At 36.8% G+C, this 17,908-nt stretch overlaps 1 protein-coding gene across 3 annotated transcripts in view; it reads left to right on the forward strand.

Annotated features, from left to right (window-relative positions):
* The window catches only part of LOC109102812 (A disintegrin and metalloproteinase with thrombospondin motifs 2-like), a 123,573-nt gene that overhangs the window by 42,661 nt on the left and 63,004 nt on the right, over positions 1–17,908 (forward strand). For all 3 annotated transcript variants that reach the window (XM_042738159.1, XM_042738161.1, XM_042738160.1), the window contains exon 3: positions 5,563–5,734. In XM_042738159.1, the coding sequence (XP_042594093.1) occupies positions 5,563–5,734 (172 nt within the window). The remainder of the gene's footprint in view (positions 1–5,562; positions 5,735–17,908) is intronic.

Here is a 17,908-nt window from a genome sequence, read left to right on the forward strand (position 1 = left end):
AGAAAGAAAAAAAATTACTGACCCCAAATTACCAGTAGTGTATATTGTTATTACAAAATATTTATATTTTAAAAACATAGTTCTTTTTTTTATTTTTTTTTATTTTTACTTTTTATTCATCAAAAAGTATCCTAAAAAGTATCACATGTTCTGAAAAAATATTAAGCAGCAGAATGTTTCAACTTTGATAATGAATCATCATATTAGAATGATTTCTAAAAAATTCAGCTTTGCATCACAGAAATAAATGATAATTTAAAGTATAATAAATTTAAAAACAATTATTTTAAATTGTAATAATATATCACAACATTAAATTTTTTTTTTCTGTATTTTTGATCAAATAAATGCAGGCTTGATGAGCAGAAGAAACTTCTTTCAAAAACATTAAAAATAGTAATGTTTCCAAACTTTTGACCTGTACTGTATATTATGTGTATATATTATTTTATACAGTATAAAAAACATAAAAAAATAATATCAATATAATATCATGCTATTTTTACATTATTTGGCTATCACAATTGCAGCAAGAAGGGGCTAGTGACCATTAAACAACACAGCTGAACACGGGCCTTGTGGGGTGAGCGTGAAGTTTTCTCGTATCATAAGTCATGAACCAATCTAAAAGAATTGATTTTAGGTTTGACTGTCTTTGGCTTCTAAGGTTTGTTTCTCTATCCATCCTGACAGACCTTTTTGGCTCTCTTCTAAATTGCTTTGCCCTCATCCACTGAACCTGAAGAAGTGAGCAAACAGGGAAGACCCAAGACGAGCAGCCATTTTAGCCCTTGCTCTGTTTCTACCTGCCCGCTCTGTCTTCGTCTCCTAAATCCCGTCTCGGAAGTGAACACACTGTTCTTTCGGCTCCAGCGGGCCTCTGATGTTTTATTCAGCATCTCCTCTGAGAGCTGAAGGGACAGCACAGTCTTGTCCAGTCGCCTCTCCCTTCAACGATCGATACGTCCGTGTCTCAGAGTCCCTCGCGTCATCTTTCCTCTCTTGCAGTTCGCTCCGCACTTCCTCTGTTTGGTATTCCAGAGCAGGAGCCACAGTGTAGATCCATCAGCAAGGCCTAGAGATGAAGGGAAGAACCGAGAGAGACACACAAATGGAGACAGTACGACTTCTCTCAAGAGTTTCTCAGAAATGCAGCTGAATTACAGACTCGGTTTCACAAAACTGGCATCTCTTTTAAACTCTTTTTGATAGCCAGTTTATCTCTCTGAACTTTGACAGGTTCTGTGAGCTGCATCACCTGTGCTTCTAAATAGGCAGATGAAAACTTGATTTATATCATAAGTGCTGTAAATCACAGCCAGTCCATCCGTAGACCTTCATTATACCCCGTCGGCACAGAAACCTCAGTCATAACTCACAGCGCTGGACCATAATTGTTTGCATATGTTGCCCTAGCCATATTTAATTCCAAATTTTTTTTCAGGCACATTATTTCAAATCTGATATGTATTAAATATTGCCAGAGAATTTTATTTAAAAAGGACTATTTTTGGATATTATTAGTGTTGCGTAACGGTAAACGGACCTTTTCTTTTCTCACTTGATGACTTTTTTTCTTCCTTTTTTGGACATTGAATATGTTTGAGTTTAAGGGAACCTTTTCAAAAATATGATGGCAATAGCTAAATATTTTGATGGATAAATACCCATTTATACAATGTGAGAATATTAAGCATGATATTATAAATGCATTGGATTGGATTATTAATTATTAATTTAATTTTACACTGCAATTGTAATAAAACCAAATCAAATTATTAAAATATTCTGTTATATTTGATGAATTAAGATTTTTTTTTAAATGTTCTTGAAATAAAACATTTATGCTCACCATTTGGAGCTAAATTGCTATAATAATAATCATTTTTCTTATTATAAATGTTGAAAACTGTTTTTGCTGCATGCTTAATTAAAAAAAAAAATACATTATACATTTTTTCTTTTTTTTTTATAAATAGAAAGTTCAAAAGAATAGCATTTATTTAAAATAGAAATCTTTAGTAGCATTAGAAATGTTTTTACTGTTGTTTTCTGACCAGTATGCATCACTGTTTTCACAAAAATTGATAGTTATAAGAATTTTTAAGTAATGGCTGCTGAAAATTATGTTTTGCCATTAAAGGAATGAATTACATTAGAAAATATATTAAAACAGAAATCAGTTCTTTTAAATTGTAATAATATTCCACAATATCACAGTTTTCACTGTATTTTTGATCATATAAATGCAATCTAATTTATTCCAAACTTCTGACAAGTAGCGTCTCTGTATGTGTATAACATAACATAATATTTAATAATTTCTAATATACTTTAAGTTTAATTTGAAATATAAAATGACACACTTTATGATGATAACCACATGCTCATCATGTCTAAGTCTATGCAGGAGCCACAAAAGTTCATGTAGTACTAAAATGGTCATGTTATTATCACTGCATGCTCACCACCAGATCATTCAGCCATTCCTGTCTAAGATATCAACGTGAGAGGACAGACAATGACAGCGTGCATGTGGAGCATGCCTGGGGTATGAATTTATGCCTATGTTTGTGTGTGGGATGTGATATTTCCCTTATGGATGCTGCATAGATGCAGTCAGCAAGACTGGTAATTACCAGTTGTCTAAACAGACAGATGGAATTAAGGAGAGTGAAAGCAATTTTCAGAACGCTTGTTTTGGAGCAAGGAGCTAGAGTGCGCAAGAGCGTGCGAGAAAGAGAAAGATTACCTGACACTGCGTGTTAGCACCTCCGCTTGACGTTTTTATCATTCACTCTCCTGTCACTAGCATCAGGTGCTACTCTTTCACCCTCCTGACAGGATACATCTTGCCCTCTGGCTTTCCTTCTTCTACCTTCCACCTCTCCTTCCTCTTCTTTCCTTTCCTCTCTCTATCTGTTTCTGTCTTCTCTTCTTCCTCTCATCGAAGAGAAGGTCATCCAGGGTAGATGCCCTTCTGAGATGGCTTACATAACTCAGGCTGACATATAGATCTTTTAGCATGTTTTTGCTCAGTAAACTCCAACTGTGCTCAGCTTGGGCGGTGACGGCTCCCTCCGTCTTCTTTCGGTGTGAATCATGTCAAGAAACCGTCATTTGCAGTGACCCGTGTAAAAGCTACAGCTGACATGCACTTATCCTAAGCCACTGATGCTTGGGTGGTTTACGCACACTGGCCAATTAGCTATCAAGGGATTACATCTTGTGTTGTGTGGCGGTAAGGAGAATTGTTCGCAGTCAGTAGTAGGGTAACGCCAGCCTAGACCAATAAATTAGAATGGAATGAATACTATCAAACCATCACATAAAGGGTATTAAACTCAATGCTATTTTAACAACTCATAAATAAATAAATAATTTTGTAATTTCTATATAAAATGTCCCTAGTGATGCCCTGCAGTTGTATTTTTAGTATACTAAACTGGTATACTTTAAGTTTGTTGGCTAATCAGTTGAAAGTAGGACCTCTGAGTTCTATTTGTTTGGTTTATGATGGTCAAAGTAGGGGTGAAGTAGTGGAATAGTTAGGTATTCTGTGAGGATTTTCCACTTAGTGGGGAAGAGGTTGAACAAAGCTTGAGAATGTTTGTTTGTGTTAAGAGCACATTACTAACAGTAAGTTTTTAAATTCCTTGTTTTTATTGTTGGGATTATTATTATTTTTTAATTATTATTTTGCTTCCTTTTATGTAAAGTACTTTGAATTGCCATTGTGTAGGAAATTTGCTATATAAATAAACTTACCTTACCTAAAATCCAATTGAAGATATACTTAGTACAGTATATTTGATTGTGCTAAAGTGGAGCTATTGCAAGTATACTTTAGGCACACTTTAAATATTTTGAATTTGAAGACCGATATTATTGAAAGAGCATACAATCCTTATCAAAAATGACATTAAAACACATTTTAGACTTAATATTAAGAAATGTGCATTGTCCTCATGTAGTATGCCAAATAAAGTTTAATTATAAATTAATAAATTATGATCAGTAAGTCTTGAGTTATCTAAGCTAATGTTTTAATGACAGGTGGCTGCAAGCATCAGCCGAACCCATGACTACTTACCTGTAGAGTTACACAGTGGTCCACACCATGCACATCTGCAATGGTACTCCAGCCATAAGCAGAGACAGACAATACGTCTCCTCTGGGAGTCATTTGGCATATCACTCCCTGAGGTGCTTCTGAAATCCAGTTTCTGTCTCATATGTGCCACAGCTGATTCAGAGCCACTCCTGTTATAAATGTCCTTGTGTTTAAAATGCAGCTGGTGTTGGAAGAACTGATCCTAAATCAGGTGTGGAAATAAAATTGAGATTTGACTGACTTAAGGTGGATATTGGTGGGAGTAATGTGTCTCAGCACAGGTGAAACGGGGCCTAAGGGTACACTAAACCTTTTAGAGTCTGAAAGCTGGAAAGAGGATCTCAGTGCTATGTGTTAAAGTTTGCCTTGAGGAGGGTTCTGCATTCAGCAAGCGCCCGTATTAGGAATAAAAAGGTGCTAAAATGGAAATTGTGGTGTAAAATTATTTAGAATCAAGATTGAACACACAGAAGAACAGAGTGGCCTAATGATTTCATTGGTGTAGTTAATTTCCTTTTGACCATGATTGATTTTCTTTAGCTTTTTTCTTGCTGAATTATTTTAAATGTCATTTGCTTCACTGTTAATATACAGCATGCACTACTGTTCAAAAGTTTTGGGTCAGTAAGAAATTAATACCTTTATTCAGCAAAGACTCATAAAATTGATCTACTGTACAGTGACAGTAAAGTGGTTTACATTGTAACAAATATTTTTATTTCAAATTGAGGTTCTTTCTATTCATCAGAGAATCCTGTAAACATATCACGTTTTCCACAAAAACGAATATTTTGCAGGAGCTGGTTTCAATATCAATAATAAATAAATGTTACTTGAGCACAAAATCAACATATCAGAATAATTTCTGAAATATAATGTGACACTGAAGACTGAGGTAATGGCTGCTTAAAATTTAGCTTTGCCATCACTGGAATAAATTACACTTTAAAATATATTTAAAATAGAAGACAGTTATTTTAAATAGCAATAATATTTCACAATATTACTGTATTTTGAAATAAATGTAACCCTTTTCCAAAAGCCTGATACCAAACTTTGTTATTTAGATGGATATACTATTTGATTGAGCTCTATTTAACTTTGGCTGCCTGTTTAACACAAAATTATAATTATTTTTATTGACTTTTGTTTTTGTTTTTACACATGCTAGAGTTGTACAGTGTGTGCAGTCTCTACACTTTTCAATTACCTGTTTTTTCAAGGAAGGAGTAAAATAGTGTACATGAGTTAAGTTGCTTCCGCTCATCATCAGCAAGGGATTCAACCCAACAAACACCTGGCATGGGTCCTTTATTCTCTGTGCCACTCAATTTATGACAAGATATCTGGAGTATTAACTTGAAGAACGTCTTTGTTTATCCTGTGGAATGGCATTGTAATGTTTGTATAAGTTGGAGCAATGTATTTATCTTTTTTTCTTCGTACAGGCAGGGATGATCAGAACTGAGAAGGAGGAGTTTTTCATTGAGCCAGTGGAAACGGGACATCAAGTGATTGAGCAGGAGGAAGAGGATGGTGGCCGTTCTCACATTGTGTACCGTTCCGCTGCTGTGAAGAAGCCTCCTGTTAGCTCACTAGCTGCAGACTTCCACTCCAAAGGTTAGTGCTGTTCAGCATTTGTGTTAACCTGTATATTTTGCTTGTACATGCTAAACAATTCCCCTGCTTGAAAAGAAAACATGAAATCCGTCTTGTGTTATGTAGTTGTACCATTGTTGTAATTTTTCAGCATTTCTAAAGCATCTGATTTCAAATCTAGCAGTTTTGAAGAGCGTTTGCAAAATAGTTGCACTGACATTTACTGTCAGTGTGGTTATAACTAATGGTTCATGTGGTGGACATGCATTGTTAACCCAAAGAGTCAAAGGAGGCCTCTAGTCAGCTTGGGTTTCACTGTTTGGCTCATCGTCCACTGACTGCCCAGCTGAGTCCAACATCATACATTGCTTTCAATGAAGTGCTACGTTGATGAAAAAGAGTGTTGTCTACCAGTTATTGTGAGTCATGTAATTGAATAGGAATCTGGGTTGTGAAATCGGTTATAAAACAGCCACTCTGTGAAATGTATTGTATTGTTTAAACAGTTTTCTTTTTAAATACTCATATCTTCATGGTAGGTGAATAACAGAATCATGTTGATAAATAAAAAAAAACAATAACAATAACAATATATATAGGTCATGAGAAATCAAATGACTTAAATGATAAATCAAATGTCATGAAAAATCTAATTTCACTTTTAAATTTCATTTAAAAATGCTTGCTGTACCATGAATACGAAATTAACTCTCTCTTATGCTTTTAATGGCAAATTTAAGTTTAGATAGCTTTTGAGCATTTAAACACGCTGTCAGTTGAATGCTGACAAGTGACATTTTGCAACACTGACAAGCAGCTGTTGAGATGTTGTTAGCACCATTTGGACATGTACTTATTCAGGAGGTAGAAAATCAATCCAAAACCTCTCTTCAGTTGCTCTCTGCATGCACAAGGCTTAGTCAATTTCAGCTGTATTTTCCTCTGCTTATAATGAGTTTATGGCAAAGCTATTGCACGCTTTTAACCCAAGCTGCATGTCAGTGCATCTGCTGTGTAAAGCCTTCTGAAATGTAGTGACTATTGGCACTTTTGTTGCTTTTGTTTTAAGGATAAGTTTTGTGATAAGTGGTGATAGTCTAACCATGCTTCATTCTTTTTATTTATTTATTTATCTATGTTTTTAACCTTTCTGCACAGCTTTTATAGGCCTTCTATATATAGGATTTGATTTTGTTGAAAAATGTTCATGCTTCACTTCAGGCAGAAAACAACATGCACAGCCAGTAAGTTTTAGCATGAAAAAAAAAAAAAAACGCATCAACATTTGGTTCCATTTCTTGTCAGAGGAGTGGCAGCCATATGGGAAAAAATAACTGTTGCTCATGCAAATAAACAGTTATGCAGTTAATAATTGTTTTTTCTTCCTAACAAACCATTTACAGTAGCTGCTCACTAAAAACCTTGAAATTAAAAGGGACATATAAATAATATTTGATTATGAAATATACTGTATAAAGCAGATAACAGATTTTCATTCAAATAAGGGAAATTTTGTGTGCACAGTAATCAGAAGGTGATAATGTGATCTTAAGCCAGAAGACTAAAACTAAGGGCCAGATTTACTAACAGCTTGCGCCAGCACCAACCGTCTTTTGTCATTAAAATAGTGCTGTCAGGATTTACTAAAGACGCACAGTGAAGAATCAAGACTGAAAAGGCGTGGAAACAGTTATTTTTGCGCCTGACCTTGTTGAATATGCATTCGTAGGAGTTTCCCTTTCAGATGCAAAATTTATGGGAGGAGAGTATTAAAATGAATCACGCAATGTGATTTACTACCGTTTGTGCTCATCAAAATACTGGTATTTGGACCATTATTTATCACTCAAAAAAGCATGTCTTAAAGCAGGCGTTAATTTGCGTTGCTCTTGGTAGATTGCACTGGTCATTATGGCTTTTGTGCTCTAACGCTAATTTGCCCTGTTTAATAAATCTGGCCCTAAAGCATTTTTTTATTTTATTTGCCGCATCAATTTCAAAGGGAATGGTATGCCATAAGAGGATAAAATGCAAGAATGCTCTGTAATGCAACTAAAAGTTGCAAAACTCCCAACTTGAGAATGAGAGCAGCAGTGATGTAGCCAATTGCAAAAATCACCAAATCAGATAACTCATAGTAGCCTACACAATCGCTCTGATTTTATTATGTTCTTGGGACCAAAATGTGTCATTTCACTTTTAATGTCCAATTGATCACCTAAAGGTCAATCAATCTTGACCTTTAGCACTAGAGGCGTTGACGCAATGGTGCTCAGGTATGAGAGGCATCATAACTTTCAGTCGTTGCTGCATTGTGTAGCTGTGCATTGAACGGGTCCTGGAGTGTACGGTGAATATGGGGGATTATGAGGGTCTATTCTGAGCACTTGCACCTGACACCAGAGCTGCCAATAATAAAGGAATGAAAGCAGCAGTGGAGAGGAAAAATACGTTTCCATAAGAGTGCATCGCAGAAGGATCTGGAAGGAGACGGATCTTAGCAAAGTGTAGACTGGTGTTAATTCTTTGTCACTGACACCTGCTTCTCAACTGATTCCACTTCTGGAGTGTTATGGGGTGTGTGTATGTGTGTTTGCATGCTTTTCTTTCTGTGTAACACCCTGTTGTGATAATATTATCCATACTGAGCCATGCACCCTGTTGTATGTGCATTTAATACATGCATCTCTGTACACATGCTCAAAGTAGACTCTGTTGCTTGGTGAGCTGCAGTGTGCGCCTATGAAGTGCTAGGGTGAGTCTGGATGGCGTGGGAAGCGACGCTTGGGAGGTGGTCGTGCTGCACTCTGCTGTGAAAAAGTGGAGTTTTTCATGGCCAGACAGTCATGTGACGCAAAGACAACATAACTGAGTTGTGTTCCTGCTATGCTGCATTTCATCTTCCCAGATTTCATACCAAGTGCTATAGCAGCATCCATTAACAACATCAGTTAAATGGGTGTTTTTGAGGTGAACTAGGAGGTCTAACTGTTTCTTACAATTAAATGTGTACCATAGTATTATTTGTTGAACTTGAACATTATGTGAATCATTTGAAATGACTAAATATTTTTTTTTCTTGGTAATTTAAAGCAACAAGGACTGGGTGACTTATTGAAAAGTATATGTTCATAAGTGTTTGGGTAACACTTCTCACTATTTACTAGTTGCTTATTAGCGTGCCTATTATTAACACATTGGCTGTTTATTAGTACTTATAAGGTACATATTCTGCATGACCATATTCTACAGCCCTAATCCTACCCAATACCTAAACTTAACAACTACTTTACTAACTATTAATATGCAGCAAATTAGAAGTTTATTGAGGCAAAAGTCATAGTCAATGATTTGTTATTAATGCCGAGAACTGGACCTTAAAATAAAGTGTGACCGGATTTTGCTGGTTCTATAAAATTAAGCAGCATTGTGAATATTGAGATGATTTCAATTATGTTTTCAAAAAACAGTGCCATTAGACTAGTTTTGCATGGTAATGCATATTTTTAAATAATGATAATCATAATCATGAGTAGTAGAGAATGATAGGCCACGTAGCCCTAACTTCATAGATGTTATTAAAATCCTGTGCAACAAATTTATATAGTGTTAAATCACTTTTTTATTCTGTAAGAGAGTAAAATTGGATTCACATAAACTGATTTATTTTTAATTAAATTAAAACTAATTCATTAACTTCATTAAAACAGTTCATTTAAATGTTACCACAGGAAGTATATTTAGGTTTATTTACTTTATCACAGAATATTTGTTTTTGGTAGCACTTGTTTAGTTTAAAAGTAGACATGTCAGGCTTTCTATAGATACTGTATATCTCTCATGTCTCTTTGTTGAGAATTCACTGGAGTTACAGTTCATTTTAATGACGCGTGTCTAAATGGAGATCAGCGCAGACAAAGGCAGCAGATAGCACTCCTTGTTTGTTATCTTTATTTTATAAGTGCACAAAGTTTTGTTGTTATTATGTCTGTATACAAAAAAAGTAGACCCTTTACAGATTCGATTGATGTATTGCTCTTATCTGTACAATCAAAACTGAAAGTGTAATTTAAGTTATTTTCGGGGTCATCAGGAGAAAATGCCTCATAACGCGTATACGCGTTAATCAACTTCAGAGGGTTAATAATGATGTAACAAGAGGACTAAATATTTTTTTTTTAAATGGGAATGCTCAGTTTGTCTTAATTCAGATGGTAGAAGATTCCAGATTTTTAGTCTATTGTTATGAATTATCTTTTTTAACTTCAATATACAATACATTATATACAAGAATAATATTCAATATAGTGTACATACATATATTTTTGCCTAAAAGTGAACATATTGAAATGTTTTTAGCTGTATTACCCAGCTACAATAGCACTTTGTTTCCAAAAGTCGGAGTCTATGTGGATTTCATGTCCCTTCCGTTCTCCTCTTTATCAAGAGAATATTCTTTTGGTCAGTGGACTGAGACATGCACAGACAGATGGACCCCCATGAGGCATATCCCACAATGCATCACCTGCTTCGACTGCTGCCTAACCCTTAGGATGTTCTCCAGCTAAATACAGTTTGTCTGAATAATTCTGTACTTTGTTTTTAATGGTCATGCTGCTTTTTCTGGTCTTGCAGTGAAGTTGAACTCTGTTTGGGTCACTGTTTGATGGTTCATTTGGTAGACCAGAAGTAGACAGCTGTCGAGAGGGTTTGATTTTACACAGTGTCTGTTTTTCTAGCCTGTTTTGTTGATTTTGTCTGGAAAAAGTAGGTTGCAAGTGAAGCATCCAACAAATTAGTGTAGTAGCACTTAATTGTCACATTGTTATTCTGTCCATATTGGCAAATCCCCTCTGAGATGATGTGCACCACCCACATGAACAGGATAAATTAGTGACTCACTGAATCTCATGTGTCACATTTGGCGAGTTGTGTTCATTGTTTCATATGCTGTTTTATTATGTATAAGAAATTTCCACATTACTGTTTCCATTGCAAAAAAGAGAGGAATACAGAATGTTTTGAATCTGTCACACAGGATTTTAATAAGATGGTACCCTTAGTAACAATAGTCCTACATCTGTTTCGCTTTATATAGTGCAGTAATGAACTTTTTATTTATCGCCACAAAACTGGCCCAGTCGAATTTCGTTCCACAACCTTCAGGTGATGTCACCTTACAAAGGCACCATTAGATCATTACTTGTCTGATCCCTCCAGAATAACTTTCTGGTTTCCAGTCCAGAGTCTTAACCACTACACCAAATATCCTGCTGAATCAATTTAACTGGCCTTTCCCCATTGTGACTGTTTTTCAAGCAAACCTGCAGGCTAAATAAGCAGCCATTTAATCCTGGTTCGACAGTGCCGCCTCCTACACAGTGACTGTCCAGGCCCATTACATCATGTCTTGGGAGAATTGCACACGTAATGGACAGAAGTGAGGAAAGAAAATGGAAAAGAATTCTGTTTGAGTGTGTTACCCAGTGGGGCAATAAGAGGTCAGAACTGTCCATCACTTTTACTCTATACAACTGTTGTTTTAAACGTGTTGTGGCTGTATTTGCTGTATTAAATGTTGTGGAAATGCTTAGGGAGGAATGGTCACACATACGCACAATCACACAACAAGTTTAAATGTTATTTATCTCACTCAATTAATAGTTGTAGACTGTCACACATGCACAGATGGCATCCTGCAAACTCACTGGAAGTCAGCGAGAAAGCAGCTCCACAATAAGTAGGATGGTACTACTTGAGATTATGTGCGTAAGGCTCTTTTTGGCCAGGCCTGTTCTTTCAAAAAACATTTTCTTGTTTGCAAACCTATCACATGATTTCAAAAGCACTTTTATGTACAGAACTGACAGACTTTGGTTTCTGTAACATTCTTTAGAATTGCTTTTGTGTTGTACGTGTAAAATCATACAGGTTTGGAACAACATGTAAATGATGGTGGTATTTTGAGTTTCACATTCAGCACCAAGCTGTACAGTACCACAGATGTGCAAAAGGTTGTTTTCAACCTTCAATCAGCTCTCCTGCACCTAGTTAAACCTCATCCAACTGTTAATCCTGACTTCGTTCTGGGTTTGTCCCCATCTCTCTTAGCAGCTCATACTCTGGTATCTGTAGGGACTCACAATCTTTGACATTTTCAGCTCAGCAGAGCTGTTGGATTTCACCGGTCACGGACAGGAACTGTGAGGACACACATGTGGCCTTTGAACTGCGTCCATGTACAACAAAAATGTTTGGGTTGGACCTTTCGAGAAGAGTATATTTAACTTGAGTGTTTTTGTAGCTACTCCCAGACAAGAACTTGATCAGTCTTCACCCAGAAAGAAGACTGAAACACAAAAGGAGAATTTTTTGAAGAATCATTATGCATAAAAGATGTTGCAACTGAACCTCGTCTCATACACACACAGACATTTGTTATTACTATATATATATATATTTTTTTATTATATATGTTTCCTTTTGTATTCCATAAATTTTCTGGGGTTTTTCCTATTCCTTTAATAAACCAGCTGGTTGGTTTTCTCCCTTTCTCCACAGGTGGTCAGCTGGTATTCATAGCTACACCTATAGTATACAATTATTTCAGTCCTGCCATTTCCATCTGTATGTTCTGTAAGAAGTTCACTGAATTTGTTTGAACTGGACAGATTACAGGGCAGCACCAAAGCCGGTTTTAGTGGTCTTTTTATGAGATCTTGACTCCAGAACATCTGTTCTGAAAGGCCTAATATTACAAAATTATAACACACCCAGTATTCCCAGAGATAGACCCAATGGACTTGAACATTAGAGGAAGCAGCTGGTTGTAGGGACACTTCCTCCACTGAAACTCTATAATTTCCTTACACACTATTTGTGTCTCCTTGTCTGTTTCTCTGCTTCTTGCTTACTTTCATGTTTCCTTTCATTTGTAACACCTGGAAAGGGGACATATTGATTATCAGAACAAAGTGTTTTATTCCTTTTGCAGTCTGTGCTATGAGCTATTGCAGTGTGTGTATATATACAATATAATATACAGTATAGGAAATATATATCTGACCACATTGGATGCTATCTGAATATCAAAAGGCATGTTAATGCCAAGTTTAAAAGGGGATATTTGTTTTGAAATACAAGCAGCCAGTATTGTACAAACACTTTTTTTTAAGTTCCCTGTCACAGTTTGATATGCCTGCTTTTTTCAGACAGTACTTGGCATAACATATGTATGCTGAGCTCTTTTGCTTTCTCCCTCTTTATTGCCCTACAAAATATTACTATTTAGTTTTCACATCCTCAAAGTTTAAGCTGCAACAAAGCATATTCTTGGCCAGTTTATCACTGTATAAACCAGAATAACCTCCACTGCACTCAAAATAATGGTTGCTCGGGAGCCATGTGCTGTCAGATGCTTGAGATCATTCTTAAGACTGTTTCATGTGAGAGTGATTCACCTCAGAGTGCCGTTCTCTGTAGGTCTGTTATTGAGCCATCACTCTCAGTGCCACACCACTATCATTACAGGGAGGGGGGCAGTATGGGAAATAGCAGGGTGTGTATCCGCCTGAGCTTCTCGGATACACATTACGAAACTGGTGATTCTGTCCACAATGTCCGTAAGCAGTACACACGAATGCACATGTAGACACCAGGGCTGTCAATTTAATTAAAATGTAATTTAGTTAATTCATTTTATAAAATATAATATGATAAAGTAATTTACTGATCTGTATGTAAGTTACATAACAAGGTTAGCTAAAAATTAGCACAGTGTGTAAACATTCTTAATTGTGTTCATTTATGGTCTAAAATGTAGTTCCTTTAAGTGTTATAATGAAATAACTCCACATGTTGTTGCTTTAAAAAAGGAGGAAAATACATTTGGAAAAGTAGGATAATGGCATACACATCTAATCACATTTTGTAACCATATTGATATTGATTTTTTATATATATATATATCTATATATATATATATATATATATATATATATATATATATATATATATACATATATATATATATACAAAATATCAATATCAATATGAGGGGAATAGTAACACTTTATTTTAAGGAGGACCAATTCTCACTATTAAATAGTTGATTATTAGAATATAGCATTTTTAGAATATAGCATTTTGGCTGTTTATTAGTACCTTTACAGCACATATTAATGCCTTATTCTGCATGGCCATATTTTAGATCCCTTAATCCAATCCCATGCCCAAACTTAGCAACTTCCTAGCTAACTATTAATAAGCAGCAAACTAGGCATTTATTAAGGGGAAAAGTCCTAGTTAATAGTGAATATTTAATAGTGAATAGATTCCTGATCTAAAGTGTTACCAAAAAAACAATTGAGAAATCTTCATTTGGAAATTTTCTTAGCAACTATTGATTATTAATTGTGAATTATTTGATTATTTATTTAGTTTAGAATTTAATTGGTTAAAAAATTTATTCAACTGACAGCTGTAGTGCAGAAGCAAAGGCGTGCAATATTTGTAACTATTTTTAAGTTTCGATGATGATTTATAGAACCATCTGCTTGTTATTACTGTACTTGTACAAATGATGGGAGATAATTGAGCATAACAAAACAAAATAGTTTGGACTGTTATTGTTTGGAAATTGTGAACAAAGTTACCATGGTCATCGTAGGCAAATTGGAAAATGAGCAACTGTTCAGAATTAGTCACATGTCATCATGATTTATGGACGATTTTTTTACCACCAGCTTGGTTTAAAACCTGCGGTAATATGATCCTAAACATGTTTTGACGATTTTAGTTTTGATCCCTTTTTTAGCTGTCCACACTTCTGCATTTCAGTATGTGATACATATGTCATGTTTTTCATTAAAGTTCCTCTCCAGAGTTGCCGGGAACATGGCTATTTTAATAGATGTTCACATAACCTTAATTATAGATACTCCTGGGGTAATTGAATGCCCAAATGACACCTCTGGCCTATTAGAATTCCTTAATGTGTTGTGATTAGCATTCACAGCGCTCCCCGGAGGCATTTGAGGAGAGATCATTTTGAAGCTGGAGGTCTGGATCACACATTTCAAAGATGGGACTGCAAAGTCTTGATTGTAAGTGTCAAAAATGCACTGCTTACTTGTATAAAACCTCTTTGAAGCCCAATAACCACTGTTTTTTTGTGGGTATAATGTTTATAATCTCCTGACACTGTATAATTACATTCGAGATCAAGTTTTTAGATGATGGCTTGAACTAGGGTGGTTCAGAGTGGTTTCCTCAGTTCCAGATGGTTTACTCAGTGTGATAATGAAGCATGTTAGTTTTGAGCATGAGTGATTTGTTTATTTGGCAGTGTTTGATGTTAGTAGTAGCTCATGAAAAGCATTTAAATGGTTTTGAATGTGTAGCTGGCAGCTGAAACGCCCAATAATGTTGTAGTGGTTTTGATTCATGGTGGTGTCCGGTGTGTGGCTGCAGCTTATACTCAGTACCCTACAGTATACAAGCATTTGTAATTCATGTACAGTGTAGTGGAATGTAATTTATAATTAAAATAGCAATATGGGAACTATCATGTTAAGCAGGTCTAGTTGAAGAGGGAACAAATGCAAACAACTAGCAGAGCAGAAGGGAGAATGGTCCATTTACTTGGTTGTTACGGAATAAACAGAGTAAGCATGCGGATGCATCTGCAGAGCTTTATTCCTTAACATGGTCAGAAACAGGCATGGGTTGATACACAGCAAACAATAATAGACTAGGCAGGACGAAGAGTAATCCAAGAGCAAGCGTGGGTCTGCGATCAGTGAACAATATCCAGAGAGCTAGGCAAAAGGGGTAATCCAAAACACAAAATGAGAATCAAATCTGGAAATTAGGCAAGGCAAAACAAAACCAAGACTAGAACTAGAACAGGGCAAGGGAAGAGGCTCCGTAGAGTAGCTATCAGCTATAACAGTGATAAGCGCTAAACAATACTTGGCGATTTGAGAAGGATCTGAGTGGGTGTTATATAGTGTGTATGTGATTGGTTACAGCTGTGTGCAATCAGTGCAGTGGATGATGGGAAATGCAGTCCAATGTAATGTGCAACAGTCTGTGTGGTGTGAGAGTCAATATGACTTTGGGCTGTGACAATGCTATACTAGAGCCTACAGGGAGCTCAGGTAAGGTTTCTGGGGTCGTGATTGGACTAGTGGGGCAAATAACAGGTTCATAGATTGAAACTGGACCGACAGATTGTTCAAAATCAGACTCGTTAACTGAAATCAGATTAGCAGACAGTTCAACACAGGATGTATTGACTGAAACAGGGTGAACAGAGAGTTCAAATTCAAGAGCATTGACTGGAGCTGAACTGACACACAACTCATGGGCTGATACTGGGCAGACAGATAATACTAAATCATACTCAATGACTGAAGCTGACACGTCAGACAGTTCGAAGTCAGATACATTTGTTGCGACTACACAGAGGGACAGTTCACAATCAGCCTCCATGGCTGGTTCAACACAAGACAAGAGTCCATAAACGGCCTCCATAGCCATAATAGGACAGGCGGAGGGCTCACAGACAGACTTCATTGCCGTGACAGGACAGGACGAGGATTCACAGAAAGTCTCCATAGCCGTGACAGGACAGGACGAGGATTCACCGACGGCCTCTATAGCCATGACAGGACAGGACGAGGATTCACAAACGGCCTCCATAGCCGTGACTGGACAGGCGAGAGTTCAGAGATGGCCTTATCGGCCGGTTCAGAGCAGGACAAAAGTTCAAAAGCAGCCTCTATAGCCGTAAGAGGACAACAGAGAGTTCATGAGTGGGTACCACTGACACCTCTAGAGGTTCTGCAGCAGACAGGAAGTAACCAAATCTGGATGATCAGCTGTGATGTGACTGGATGATCAGCTGTGATGTGATGTGATGTGACTCTGGATGATCAGCTGTAATGTGACGTGACTCTGGATGATCAGCTGTGATGTGACATGACTCTGGATGATCAGCTGTGATGTGACGTGACTCTGGATGATCAGCTGTGACGTGACGTGACTCTGGACGATCAGCTGTGATGTGACGTGACTCTGGATGAACAGCTGTGATGTGACGTCACTCTGGATGATCAGCTGTGACGTGACTCTGGATAAACAGCTGTGACGTGACATGACTCAGGATGAACAGCTGTGATGTGACGTGACCCTGGATGATCAGCTGTGTTGTGACGTGACTCTGGATGATCAGCTGTGATGTGACGTGACTCTGGATGATCAGCTGTGTTGTGACGTGACGCTGGATTATCAGCTGTATTGTGACGTGACTCTGGATGATCAGCTGTGTTGTGACATGACTCTGGATGATCAGCTGTGTTGTGATGTGACTCTGGATGATCAGCTGTAATGTGACGTGACTGGATGATCAGCTGAGATGTGACATGACTTTGGAAGATCAGCTGTGATGTGATCTGACTCTGGACAAACCGCTGAGACGTGAGGAGACTCTGGACGAACAGCTGAGAAGTTGCGAGTCTCTTGAAGATGACCTGAGATTGACTTGACTCAGGAATGGAAGCTGTGACTTGACTCATAAAGATCAGCTGTGACTTGACTTGACTCAGGAATGGAAGCTGTGACTTGACTCATAAAGATCAGCTGTGACTTGACTTGACTCATGACGATCAGTGATGACTTGACTTGACTCAGAATGATCAGCGATGAATTGACTTGACTTGTCATCCATTGCTTGCAGGTGAACAGATTCTTGATGTGTTTATTGCAACTACATTTCTTCTTTTTCTGATCAAATAACCAGACAAATGAATAGCTCAAAACAATCCATTCCGGGGCAGACTGTTGACAGCGCTTTCTTCTGTGTAGATATAAATTCTATGATTTGCATCAGCTGGGCATGCATGATATGACGACTGTCATAGCCTACCTTGGTCGCCAAGTAAGTTTGTTTGTTTAATTAATTATAATTTAAATAAAATATTTTAAACGCTAATACAAAAAGGAAAGAATAATGCATTGACTTAACAGGCCTATTATAATGTTCAAGACCTGTCATTCTGACTATCTTACAATCGGAGAACAACAGAGATAAAATACACACTCTTTTGAGTTTTATAATGTAGTCTTTTAAAAAAAAAAATTCGATTATAATTAAAACCTCAAAAGGATATGCGCTTGTGCTGGCCGTGAGCT

This window comes from Cyprinus carpio, chromosome B14, assembly GCF_018340385.1.
Source record: "Cyprinus carpio isolate SPL01 chromosome B14, ASM1834038v1, whole genome shotgun sequence".
NCBI lineage: Eukaryota > Metazoa > Chordata > Actinopteri > Cypriniformes > Cyprinidae > Cyprinus > Cyprinus carpio.